Here is a 14,427-nt window from a genome sequence, read left to right on the forward strand (position 1 = left end):
CATACTAGACACTGACTCCCAGTCAGGCAAGTTGGACCAGTCACTATATACAAGCAGTGCTTGCAAAAAAGGTTGTGTGTGTTCACCTCTACATTTATCTGCATATGTAGGTAAAAAAGTAAATGACCCCTGGACGGTTACATCCAGTCAAAGGCGACTGTGGGGTTGCTCATCTCGCTTCCAGGCCAAGAGAGCCGGAGTTTGTCCAGAGACAGCTTTCCAGGTCATGTGGCCAGCATGACTAAACCGCTTCTGGTGCAATGGAACACCATGATGGAAACCAGAGCACATGGAAATGGCGTTTACCTTCCTGCCGCAGTGGTACCTATTTATCTACTTGCACTGGCGTGTTTTCCAACTGCTAGGTTGGCAGAAGCTGGGGCAGAATAATGGGAGCTCACCCCATCATGGGGATTCGAACCACCAACTTTCTGATCGGCAAGTCCAAGAGGCTCAGTGGTTTAGACCACAGCACCACCCGCATATGTAGAGGATTTTTTTCAGTATGCTGAATTCCTGCCTTGTCTCTTGGTGGCCCCCTAACATTAGCCCGGGCTGCCACAGTGGAAACTGCAAGAAGCGAGAATGCTGTTGGGCTCAAGTCCTGTTTGGGGGTTTCCCAGAGACATCTGGTTGGGCACCGTTGTAGCAAGATGTTGGACTAGATGGGCCATTGGCCTGATCCAACAGGTTCTCATGTTCTTATGCCCATTTGCTGTTAGAGCAGGGAACTAGCCATCTCCTTGGGGGCTAATGTGGTCCTCCAAGGAAATTTTTCCAGGTCCCAGTGAATTTGCTTGCGGCAGCAAAAAAAAGACAGCACCCCTTCTTAGCGGGCCTGCATGTGTTGTGGGTGGGTGCATGTGAGAGGGTGGTGTGGCAATAGCCACAACTTATATGTGGCCCCTGGATGATTGGCAAAGGCTGAATGTGGCTCCTGGGCCAAAATAGTTTAGCCAGCCCTGGCCTCAAAGGAAGGGTAGCGGTTGCCAGTTAGGGATTGCAGAGGGATTGCCAATCATCCATGTCTTAAGACCCACCAACAAACTTAGCCAGGTTGACCAGTAGAAAACAGGACACATTGCGAAAGAAACAGAGTTCAGGACAAGAAACAGAGTTAATTCAGAGCCCTTTGCACTAACAAAGCAACCGGCATTATCTTCCCTTTTGGACAACTCTTGGAGAGAGATGCCATAAAGGATGGAGATATTAGCCTCCCACTCCACTGAGTGCAATATATGAAAGGCGTAATACGAATCTATTCAAGCAAAGACCTTCATATGCTTCACAGTTCTGAAAATTTGTGATTTTAATGCTTTTTTCAAAAAAAAATGGCTATAAAACACACCCACACAAGCAATATAAGATTATCAGGGCCAAAATTCTGATTACAGCTTTGGGAGGCTGAAAAGGCAAATTACTTTCCCCTCTAAAAATAAAGTGCATTTGGCAGCTCACTCTGGCTGTTTTTCAAACTTCCTGTCCTTAAAGCTCAATAAATATTGATTTCAGAGGCTTCTCAGTAGACTGGGTTTTTAATTTGTTCCCTTAAGGTTTACTGTAGATAAATGTAGACATTTGCTTTCCAGTAGTTCTGTAGTCTTGACTCTGCTTTTGTCTTGTTATTGCTCTGTTGAGGCCAGTCATTTCAACACATGCATTCCACACAAACACAAATGCAGTAGTATTTATACAAGGCTTGTGGTAAACGGATCAGATACATCACACCTGTAAATGTGATGCTACGCTAATGGTAACTCACTCATGCTACCACCCAGGCGATTAATACCTTGAAAGCTAACTGAAATTTCATTTCTACCTACCTAATGCTTTTGCCATCGATTTTGTTTTATTACACAAACTATATAAAATTACTGTTTAGAAACCGAATAACAACACATATCCATCATAATGCATAGAGAGGTACACCCACCCCAATTAAATTAACTTGTCTATTAGTGTGTTGAGGAAAACCTGCCATAGCTTGGAAACTTGAAAGAATAAAAATCCCTGACCTGATACGCTGAGGTGTCAGTCATCTTGGTAAGCTAACCAATTATCTTCCAGCAAAGGCACCCCACACTCCAATAACTAACCAGTAAATATTGAAGAACTTAAGAAGAGCCCTGCTCTTTCAAGCTGACTGCTCAGCTATAGTCCAACCTCCTGTTCTCACAGTAGCCAGCCAAGATGCCCATGGGAAGCTGACAAGGATGACCTGGGCTCAACAGCTCTCTCACGGTTTGTGATAGACAGCAACTGGCATTCAGAAGCAAAATGCCTCCAACACTGGAGGCATCATCATGATGAGTAGCCACTGGTAGCCTAATCCTCTTTGAATTTGCCTGATCCTCTTTAAAGCCATCCAAGTTGGCAGCTTTCACTACATCTTCTGGGAGCTAATTCCTTAGTTTAACTCTGTTCTGGAGGTAGATCATAGCTAGTGTGGCTAGTAGCTAGCAGTGGCATGTGGTGAGTGGACTAGCGGGACTAAGCTAGTCCCCTAAATGTTCCATTGGCTCCTCCTGGGAAGCTTCTACCCAAGTTAGGGAAGGAGGCACAATGCACATTTGTGAGATATCAGGACCTTGTGATGTCACATGAGCAATGTTTCCCCCCCCCGCCGCCCCCGCCCCCGCCGCGGCCCATCGCCCTCGCCTCTGGCCCTATCTGCTCCCCTATGAACAATTTCATTGCACAATACTGGGTATTAATACCAATAATTTGCAAAGCTTGTGTTTATATTTTTCAGCGGCTACATTGCAGCTCATTCTTAAGCTCTAGTTATGTCCCGCTTGGACTACTGCAATGTGCTCTACGTGGGGCTACCTTTGAAGGTGACCCGGAAACTACAACTAATCCAGATTGCGGCAGCTAGACTGGTGACTGGGAGTGGCTGCCAAGACCACATAACACCAGTCTTGAAAGACCTACATTGGCTCCCAGTACGTTTCCGAGCACAATTCAAAGTGTTGGTGCTGACCTTTAAAGCCCTAAACGACCTCGGTCCAGTATACCTGAAAGAGCGTCTCCACCCCCATCATTCTGCCCGGACACTGAGGTCCAGCGCTAAGGGCCTTCTGGCAGTTCCCTCACTGTGAGAAGCGAAGTTACAGGGAACCAGGCAGAGGGCCTTTTCAGTAGTGGCACCCGCCCTGTGGAACGCCCTCCCACCAGATGTCAAAGGAAAAAACAACTCTCAGACTTTTAGAAGACATCTGAAGGCAGCTCTGTTTAGGGAAGCTTTTAATATCTGAAGGACTATTGCATTTTAATATTTTGTTGGAAGCTGCCCAGAGTGGCTGGGGAAACCCACCAGATGGGCGGGGTATAAATAATAAATTGTTGTTGTTGTTGTTGTTGTTGTTATCGCTTAGGTGCACCGATTGCTGCAAAACTCTTCTAGTCAACTACTAAGGCATGAGGTGAAGGAAGCTTGGCTAAAACTCTGAATTCCTGTTTGCAGCTGAGGACGTGGGACAATGTTCTGATGCAGGCACTGCATATTAAGAAGCTAACATTATTTACCACACCTCTGCCACAGCACCATTCTGAAAAGTAGTGTTGGTATTTCCCTTGAAGGCCAGAGGAAATGAGCTCCAAATGCAATAGCAGCTAGAGGGAGACACAAAGCACTGCAAAGAATTTGCTTCCTGCACAAAAGTTTTTTTAAAAATAAATAAATAAATAAGTGCAAATATTTGCTATCATGCAAATCCAGTCCATTAAGTCACACAAGTCATCTCATTAACTTCTGTGTGCTAGTGCAAGCCTCTACCTAGAACCTTTAAGAAGATTCCTCCTGGATCAAACCAATGGCCCATCTAGTCCAGCTTCCTGTTCTCACAGTGGCGATCAAGATGCCTGTGGGAAGCCTGCAAGCAGGACCTGGGTACAACTCTGCACTTGTGATTCCCAGCAACTGGAATCCAGAAGAATGCTGCCTCCAACAGTGGAGGCAGAATTTAGCCATCATAGCTAAGAGCCATTGGTAGCCATATCCTCACTGACAATTTCATTTCCCAGAAGGTGGAAGAAGCAACAAGGGGATCATCTGTCTTGGACCTAGTCCTCACCAACAGGGAAAAGGTGGTCAATGAAGCAAAAGTACTGTGAACCTTAGGAGGAAGTGATCATGTCCTCTTGGGTTTCATGATTCAGAGGCAAGGGAAAGCTGATTGTGGTCGGACATGCACTCTGGACTTTAAGAAGGCTGATTTCAAAAAGCTTGAGGAACTACTGGGTGAGATCCCATACTCAATGAGAAGGAAGCCCAAGATGGATGGGAGCTTCTTAATGGTGAAATACTGAAGACACCAATTCCAACAAGAAATAAGAGTAGGAGGCATAAGGCGCTTCAAATATCTCAAGGGCTGTCACATGAGAAGATGGAGCAACCTTGTTTTCTCCTGCCCTGGAGGGTAGGGGTCAAACCAATGGCTTCAAGTTACAAGAAAGGAGATTCCAACTAAACATCAGAAAGAACTTTCTGACAGTAAGAGCTGTTCGACAGCAGAACAGACTTCCTCAGAAGGCTGTGGACTCTCCTTTATTGGAGGTTTTTAAGCTGAGGTTAGATGGCCATCTGCCATGGATACTTTAGTTGAGATTCCTGCATTGCAGGGGGTTGGACAAGACGGACCTCGGGGTCTCTTCCAACTCTTCAATTCTATTATTCCCCCACAGATATGACTTGTCTCCTTTTAAAGCCACCCAAGCTGGTGGCCATCACTTCATACTGTGAGAGCAAATTCCATACTTTAGCTACACGTGTGCTGTGTGAAGGTATCGGGTGCCTTCTGCTTTGATTATGGTTGCTTTATTAAACACGCAGCTGGGAGGAGTAGTGATGACATTAACTCAGGACATGAAAGCAATACCAGATATATACGAAGAGTGAGGCGGGCTTGAGGGTCACTCCGAGCTTGGAGACCAATGGAACATGGCGGTACCCTAGAAACAAACCAAGAAGGAAGAAGATTTTTTTTCCCAAAAAATGTGCTAAATATAAAATACACATCCAATAATATATGATGAAGGAAGAAGGAGCTTAAAAAAAAAATACCATGCCAATGTTTTTTAAAGTAAATCCACGCATGTGATGCATACAGACCATGCTTTTAAAGCACATTGCTTCCTTTCCCCCAAATCCCCAGTTCTGTGGTTTGTTAAGGATGGAAGGAATCGTAATCCTGGGAGGGTTAAACTACAGTTCTCAGGATTCTTGGGGAAGGGGCAGTTATGCGCTTTCAATGTGTTTCAAATGCATGTTGTGGTTGCAGCCATGTTCATACAATCCTTGGGGAACTACCTACGTGGAAAAGCAAGAGACCAGGTTCTTCCAGAGAGTTAATGCAGCCTGCTCAAAGAAATTGGGTATGCCCAGTGGAGAATTTGCTTTTTTTCTTTCTGCCAACCCATGGCATGCCCCATTTTCTGGCCCTGTGGATCACTGCCAGATGAGAAATGTCAGTGGAGAGCTCTGAGAGGCCTCCATGTACGGGCCTCCTACTCTGCCACACTAGAGAGGCCTCCACCCATGGACCTCCTGCTCTGCCCGTGGCAGGGGTGTGGACCCTCAGCATCCTACAGCCCCTTGGCCTATGCTCTACGTGGGGCTACCTTTGAAGGTGACTCGGAAACTGCAATTAATGCAGAATGCAGCAGCTAGACTGTTGAGTAGGAGTGGCTGCCGAGACCATATAACACCGGTCCTGAAAGATCTTCATTGGCTCCCGGTATGTTTCTGAGCACGATTCAAAGTGTTGGTGCTGAGCTTTAAAGCCCTAAATGGCCTCAGCCCAGTATACCTGAAGGAGCATCTCCACCCCCATCATTCTGCCCGGACACTGAGGTCCAGTGCCGAGGGCCTTCTGGTAGTTCCCTCACTGCAAGAAGTGAGGTTACAAGGAACTAGGCAGAGGGCCTTCTCGGTAGTGGCGCCTGCCCTGTGGAACGCCCTCCCAGCAGATGTCAAGGCAATAAACAACTATTTTACTTTTAAAAGACCCTGTTTAGGAAAGTCTATAATGTCTGACACCGTATTGTTTTTGATATTTGGTTGGAAGCCACCCAGAGTGGCCGGGGAGACCCAGTCAGATGGACGGGGTATAAATAATAAATTATTATTATTCTTATTGGCCACCCTCCCAGCAACTATGATTGCTCCTTAAGAGACCTATGTGTCCCCTGCAGAACACACAGAGTATTGCATAATATGGAGATCTGGCCCTCCAATTCTCCCCAGGCCACACACGCTCTGCAGATACAGCTCCTAGTGGCCCTGTTTTGTAACCCCATTGAATGGTTGAAATGTATCTTCTGAAGGTGCCTTCTGCTTGCCTGAGTGAAGGAGAGAGAGAGAGGTGAGTGTATGGTTCTGGGGTGGGGAACATCACAAGGGCCAAAGCTGACCCTCCAGGTCTCTCTGTCTGGTCCTCGGGACTCTCCCCAATCCACACCTCTAATAATAATAATAATAATAATAATAATAATAATAATAATAATAATAATAACAACAACAACAACAACAACAACAACAACAATAATTTATTATTTATACCCCGCCCATCTGGCTGGGCTTCCCCAGCCACTCTGGGCGGCTTCCAAAAAAATATTAAAATACTATAATACATCAAACATTAAAAGCTTCCCTAAACAGGGCTGCCTTCAGACGTCTTCTAAAAGTGCCTCCCAGGTGCTTTTGCCTGGCTGCAATGTGTTCTTAAACACTCACAATGCCTCTTGCTTGTCTGAATGGACAAGGTCCATTGTAGAAATTAGCTGACCATATAAGGTAAAATTTGCATCCATGTGGCCCCTGGAAGGTTGCCCAGGAGGGAATATGGCCCTCAAGATGAAAAATGTTCACTGCTTCTGTCATAGAAGGAAAATTTGTTTTGATCTTGCAAAATAAAAAAGAAAGTTGTCTATTTTGCTTCTTCGTTTCTTTTGGCACTCTTGACAGTAGAAATTTACTTTAGCTTTCCCAGAAAATCATACTTGTATGCCATTTAAAGTAATAATCTCTCTTTATTTTGTACTGCTAACTTCATACTGGTAGATTTGAATGCATTTTTATTTGTGGTTTTCCTGTGCCTTGATATTGATAAATAGACCTCTTCCACTTCCATAATAGCATTGCTAGATTGAGTCTGACAGCACATAGACTTTGTTGTCTTGTCAGAGACTAAATATTTCAAGACGGTTCATGTAGCCTGAAATACAGCTTAATAATTCTATGGATATTTCATTGGGTTGTGGATATAATATTAAACTCAAAGAAATATTTTATAAACTGATTTTATGTGGGAATTTTTTAAATAAATAAATATTGTAGCTACAAAACAAGTATGAACCAGTTTGATGGATTTCTATCGCACAAACTTTTAGATTCTCCTAAAATGACTATATTGATTTAAAGGCTGCCTTTGTCTATGGCTGATTTGGCTAATTTAATTCCTCTGTAGAAGACTGTAATCAAGTTATTTCGCCACAATCTAGCGCTCTGCAGGCACTACAGCAATAGGGCAGCTGTATCAGCGCAGAGGGACCACATGTGCAAAATTGTCTCAAACTCCACAATGAACAGGGAGACCCATGCATGCACAAATATTGTGTGTGTGCATACTGACTCCTCCCATCCCTGCTTAATCTTACCTTTATTCAGGCTCATAACTGGCAAAGTAAATTGACCGAGGAAGTCATTTGCAGTTAGTGCCATCTGATCTTCTAAAACAAAGCGTATTAAGGCAAGATCGGGAACATTGATGTTAAACGTGAATGTTTCGTTCCATCTAGGATTCAAAGCTGCAAGAAACAGGAGGGGAAATCTAGTTGTTGGACATGCGTTTTTGAACAGAGCTCCGCTGAACATCTTACCCAAGTTCATGGTGTGTTAGACTTACCATTGTTCTTTATGACAGAAGTCTGCTGTTTATTCATATCTCCAGGAACTCCATGAATCTCTATCTTGACTACAGGATCAGCCTTGTTACTCTTGGATAGGTTGCTTGGTGGCAGCTGGCAACCACTGATAATCTGCATAAAGGAAATCAACCACCAGCATGAATGAATTGCTCAAATTACAGAGAGACGTTCCCACAAGAATCCACTTTGAGACTTCTCCTTTCACTGTTGGAAGATCTGAAGTGGCGCTGGTGCCTCTGGAGATGCTGAACTCAAGGTGCCTGCTTGTCTGCCCACTCCCCTTTTTCTGTCTACACATGTTCACTCCACACACTTAAAGAGAACTAGTGTGGAATGGCAGCACGCTCCGTGTCGTCTGAATAAAAGATGACACGGTCCAGGCTGCTAGGGCTTTGGTGGTGAGCACCAGGGCTAGGCGTCCCCACCCCCCCAAAAAAAAACCCACGGGCGAGTGGGGACTCCAGGGATTGCCAATCAGAAGGTCAGCAGTTCGAATCCCCATGACGGGGTGAGCTCCCGTTGATGGGTCCCAGCTCCTGCCCACCTAGCAGTTCGAAAGCACATCAAAGGGCAAGTAGATAAATAGGTACCGCTCCGGCGGGAAGGTAAACGGCATTTCCGTGCACTGCTCTGGTTCTCCAGAAGTGGCTTAGTCATGCTGGCCACATGACCCGGAAGCTGTCTGCGGACAAACGCCGGCTCCCTCGGCCTATAGAGTGAGATGAGCGTGCAACCTCAGAGTCATCTGCGACTGGACCTAACAGTCAGTGGTACCTTTATCTTTACCTTTTACTGCGCTGAAATTGATTCACTCTACCTTTTTCTGTTTTTGCTCTTGTTGCAACAACAACATGGGATTGTATCCAGGTAAGAATTACTCAGAATAACTCTTTTTTTAAAAAAAAAAAAATATTAAAGTTTTAAGGGGTACAAAAAGAAAAAGTAAAAAAACATCATTTTAAACAAAAAACAATACAACACATCACAATAAGGTAAAGAAAAAAGGATAAAATACAAAGAAAAAAAACAGAAAAATAAAATCCATTAAACAATAAAGAAAAAACAAAGAAAAATACAACAAATCTTCCCATTACTTATCTTTCATTAGCTTATTTCCTTGACCTCCTCACACCTCCCTTTTTTGTATTCTAGATCGATTATCTATTTCAGCAAATCCTTTCCATCTTTTCAAATTTTAGTCCTGTAATTTATCTTAGTATAATGTAGCTTTACTTTCCCTCCTTTCACCAATTAACAGTCAGTTTTTCCCAAATCCTTTATATTCTTCCTGCTAAAGTCACATAACATCATTCCAACGTCCTTCTAACATTCATTAATTTTACAATGTTTCTGTAAATAGTCTTTAAATTTATTCCAATCTTCCTCCACCGACTCTTCTCCTTGGTCTCGGATTCTGCCAGTCATTTCCGCCAGTTCCATGTAGTCCATCACCTGCATCTGCCATTCTTCCCGGGTGGGTAGATCTTGTGTCTTCCAGTACTTTGCAATAAGTATTCTTGCTGCTGTTGTGGCATACATAAAGAAAGTTCTGTCCTTCTTTGGCACCAATTGGCCGACCATGCCCAGGAGAAAGGCCTCTGGTTTCTTCAGAAAGGTATATTTAAATACATTTTTCATTTCATTATAGATCATCTCCCAGAAAGTCTTAATCCTTGGGCATGTCCACCAAAGGTGAAAGAATGTACCTTCGGTCTCTTTACATTTCCAACATTTGTTATCGGGCAAATGATAGATTTTTGCAAGCTTGACTGGTGTCATGTACCACCTGTATATCATTTTCATTATATTCTCTCTTAAGGCATTGCATGCCGTGAACTTCATACCTGTGGTCCATAACTGTTCCCAGTCAACCATCATAATATTATGTCCAACATCTTGTGCCCATTTTATCATAGCAGATTTCACCGTTTCATCCTGAGTATTCCATTTCAACAGCAAGTTATACATTCTTGACAAATTCTTAATTTTAGGATCTAGCAGTTCTGTTTCCAATTTTGATTTTTCCACCTGGAAGCCAATTTTTTTATCCAAGTTATATGCCTCCATTATCTGGTAATAATGAAGCCAATCTCACACTCTATTTTTTAATTTTTCAAAACTCTGCAGTTTTAATCTGTCTCCCTCTTGTTCCAAAATTTCCCAATATTTTGGCCATTTGGCCTCCATATTGAGCTTTTTCTGAGCCTTCACTTCCATTGGTGACAACCACCTTGGGGTTTTATTTTCAAGCAAGTCTTTATATCTTATCCAAACATTAAACAGTGCTTTTCTGACAATATGGTTTTAAAACGCTTTATGTGCTTTGACCTTATCATACCACAAATATGCATGCCATCCAAAATCATTGTTGAAGCCTTCTAAATCCAGCACGTCAGTGTTCTCAAGAAGCATCCATTCTCTCAGCCAGCAAAAAGCGGCTGATTCATAATAAAGTTTTAAGTCTGGCAGGGCAAATCCACCTCTTTCTTTAGCATCAGTTAATATCTTGAATTTTATTCGAGGCTTCTTGCCCTGCCAGACAAATCTAGAAATATCTCTCTGCCACTTCTTGAAACACTCCATTTTATCCAAAATTTGCAATGTTTGAAACAAAAACAGCATCCTTGGCAATACATTCATTTTTATCGCAGCAATTCGGCCTAGCAATGATAGCTTCAGGTTTGACCATATTCCTAAATCCTTTTTCACTTCCATCCAACATTTTTCATAGTTATCCTTAAATAAATTCACATTCTTAGCAGTCATGTTAACCCCTAGGTATTTCACTTTCTTAACCAGTGTTAATCCTGTCTCCTTCTGAAACCTTTCTCTCTCCGTCACTGTTAATTTTTTCTCTAAAACCTTAGTTTTCATCTTATTCAACTTAAATCCCGCTACTTGTCCAAATTCTTGGATCAGTTCTAGTACTCTTTTGGTACTAGATTCTGGCTCCTGTAATGTCAATACCAAATCGTCAGCAAATGCTTTCAGTTTGTACTGTTTAGCTCCAACTTGAATACCTTTAACTGTTTGGTCCCTTCTAATCATGTTTAAAAGAACCTCCAGGACCGATATAGAAAGCAATGGAGAGATTGGGCAACCTTGTCGTGTTCCTTTCTCTATCTTAAATTCTTCCATCACTACATTGTTCACAATTAATTTAGCCTTTTGTTCTGAATAAATTGCACCTATACCATTTTCAAAACCTTGACCAACCCCCATCCCCTGTAAATTTTTCTTCATAAAACTCCAAGAAATATTGTCAAAGGCTTTCTCCGCGTCCACAAATATCAAAACTGCTTTAGTATTAATATTCACTTGTAACTTTTCTAGAATGTTAATTGTGTTCCTTGTGTTGTCAGAGAAGTGTCTGCCCCGGAGAAAACCAGCTTGGTCTTTATGAATTTATTCTACTAATACCTTTTTAAATCTTTTAGCCAAAATGTCTGCAAAAATTTTGTAGTCCACATTAAGCAGAGATATGGGGCGGTAATTCTTAAGCTGTGTCTTCTCAGATTTTCGGTATAAGTGTAATATAAGCTTCTTTCCACGACTCTGGTGCCCTTTTTCCTTCCAATATCCCATTACAAACTTCCTTTAATGGCTGTATTATCCATTCTTTCAGGGATCTATAGTATCTTGAAGTCAAACCATCCGGTCCTGGAGATTTACCCAATTGCATATTCTGGATGGCCCCTTCTATCTCTTGCTCCATTATTTTGTAATTCAACATTAGCTTATTTTCTTGAGAGATTTTTTGTAATCCATTTGTTTTCAAGAAACGATCAATGTCCATTTGTTTCTGGGTTTCCTGTGTATATAGTTGTTTAAAATACCTCTGAAAACACTTTCTAATCTCCACTGGATTCTGTATATTTTTTCCTTCTACTTCCAAATTTGTGATAGTGTTAAGTTTTTGTCTTTTTTTCATTTGCCAAGCCAGCAGTTTTCCACATTTATTTGCCGATTCAAATGTCTTTTGTCTCATCTGTTTAATTTTCCATTCTATTTCCTGGTTCATCATTTTCATATACTGTACTTGATGTAATTTTATCTCTTTCAGAATCTCCTGCATCTTTGGTTTCACTCTCAGTTTCTTCTCTCCTTCCTTTATTTTCTCCAATATCTTATCTTTTTTCTCATTTTGGACTCTCTTTTGAATCGCATTCTGTTGTATCAAAAATCCTCTCATAACCGCTTTGCTTGCGTCCCAAATTACTCTTTTTTCTACAGTGGTGTTCATATTTATCTCAAAATAGTCTCTCAGAGTTTTTTTGGCCTTCTTAGTCACTTCTTCATTCCTAAACAATGTGTCATTCATCCTCCATCTGAAGGAGCCAGTTGGTGTTAGTTTCAATTCCATCTTTACAGCATTATGGTCGGAGCAGGTTTTAGGGCATATTTCCACCTTTCTAGTCTTCGGAGCCAGCCCTCTAGTTACCCAAATTTGGTCAATTCTTGTCCATGTCATTTTGGCCTCAGAGAAGAAGGTTCCCTCTCTTCCCAGAGGGTTTTTTATTCTCCAAATGTCAACTAAATCCATATTGTCAGACATATCAAAGAAAGTCTTTGGTAGTCTGCCATCCTTAGCGACTACCTGTCTCTGTGCCTTGTCCATATTTGTAGACACCACTCCATTCATATCCCCCATCAAAATCATATTATAATCCATATAGTCCATCAGAGTCTCATGTAACTTCTTGAAAAATTCCGATTTTCCCTCATTTGGTGCGTAAATGCCTAATATCAAACATTTCTCTCCTTGTGATTGGATTTCAATTGCCACAAATCTTCCTTGGTCATCTTTGAAAAGAAATTTCGGTGATAGGCTCTCCTTTGCGTAAAGTACTACTCCTCTTTTTTAAACTTTGTCTGATGAAATAAATTCATGTCCCAATCTTTTATTTGTCAATATTTTCCTATGTAGCCTTATCACATGTGACTTCCACAGTAGCAACTTTTTCCTTGGTTTCCTCTGCAATCTGACAGGTCGAAGCAGATTCCTGTATCAATTTCTGTATGGCTTCTATGTTGGTATTCACCTTTTGTCCCAAACTATTTATACTTTCTGTATTTATATCAATTTTGGTATTTGCAGCGTCCACCTTCGCATTTGACGCATCCACTTTTACATTTGTCGCATCTACCTTCCTGCTAAGTTTTTCCAAAGATTCATTTATCTTACCTAATGCAATCGCTAAAGCTTCTTCTGATGACATTCCTCTTGGTTTAGGTTGTGTTGGTACAGCTGCAGGTGAGGCAGAAGGACCAGATGCTGACGCTCTTCGCTGCCAAGACTTCCCAGATCTTGTTGTATTTTCTGGGAGTGACGAATCTACTTTTTCTTTCCCATCTGCCATAACACTCAGAAAGTCCAAGGTCAATCCCACAGTCAGGCAGTTTTATCTTTCTAGTGGAAAATTCCCCTGATCCAGCTCTTATAACAATTTCCAAAACTTCCTCTAGGGGGAAACAGTTACAATCCGTGCTTGTATTGATCCAAAATAACTTCTTTTAAAACATAACTCAAGCAGGAAATTTAGTTTCAATTTTCAGTTACTTTTTTCTCCCTTTTAAAGTCAGAGGGGGACAGTTAAAAACAGTTAAAAACAATGTATCTCTCTTTGACAGCTAGCAGTCAGAGCGCGTTTCAGATACGGCAGCCTTATTGTCCTATTTGCAGCCCATTCCCAGGTTCTGAGCAATGGAATTTTAGCTTCCTTCCCTCTCTCTCGCAGGTATATATAGTCCAACCCCCCCCCTTTCTCCTGCTTCCCAGGGGGGGAATTACTATTTTTTGAGGTTGAAATTAATCCTTTCCAATCGGCTTTCCAAGACTCTAGCTTGCAGCCTCTTTGCTTTGTTCTATTTACAAAAGCGGAAGGCGGACTTCCTGTTTATGCCTCCCCGCTACAATTCCGAATTGAATCTTTCTTCTTTTGTAAGTTTCCAATTTGTTCTACTCACGGGTAGTATCTTTTAGAGTCCAATTGTTCACAGGAAAAAGTCAGCGCTCTCCGGCAACGGCTGTGCGGCTTCACTCCGTGGAAAAAGCAGTCGATTCACAGCACCGCGCTGCTCACCCCACTTCGCTCCGGAGCCCCGAAAACGGGTTTCCCCGTGAGTAGGGGAGGCGCAAAGGGTGCCCGCCGAATCCCACGTTCACAGGCTTCACCCGCCTGTGATTTCTAAAGGGTCTCTGCCTTCGCCGTGACGGCTAGACCCGATTTTCAAGGAGTAAATTCCTCTTAGTCAGAGAAATTCCTCCATTACCGATGGCGCCAACCCGGAAGTCCAGAATTACTCAGAATAACTCTAAGTAGGTCTACTCTAAGTAGGACGAGCATGGGAGACAACCCATCATCATTATTTTATAACAACAATATTGCTAGTGTGGTTATAGTATGAGGGTAGACAGCCCCAGCATCAAATGATGGAGGGCACTCTGAATTTCTGAATTTACAAATTTCACATGATACAACCCCAGCCAACATGGCC

General features: G+C 42.3%; 1 protein-coding gene across 1 annotated transcript in view; it reads right to left on the minus strand.

Moving 5' to 3' along the window:
* Positions 1 to 4,803: 4,803 nt before the first annotated feature.
* Positions 4,804 to 14,427, minus strand: part of LOC310742930 (1-phosphatidylinositol 4,5-bisphosphate phosphodiesterase zeta-1-like) — a 47,202-nt gene continuing 37,578 nt past the window's right edge. The window contains exons 11-13 of the mRNA XM_083572787.1: positions 7,908 to 8,040; positions 7,660 to 7,809; positions 4,804 to 4,953 (exon numbers count right to left, since the gene is read on the minus strand). Coding sequence (XP_083428913.1) covers positions 4,856 to 4,953; positions 7,660 to 7,809; positions 7,908 to 8,040 — 381 coding nt within the window. The 3' untranslated portion in view covers positions 4,804 to 4,855. The remainder of the gene's footprint in view (positions 4,954 to 7,659; positions 7,810 to 7,907; positions 8,041 to 14,427) is intronic.

The sequence above is a fragment of the Podarcis filfolensis genome, assembly GCF_964270895.1.
Source record: "Podarcis filfolensis genome assembly, chromosome: 10".
Classification (NCBI taxonomy): domain Eukaryota; kingdom Metazoa; phylum Chordata; class Lepidosauria; order Squamata; family Lacertidae; genus Podarcis; species Podarcis filfolensis.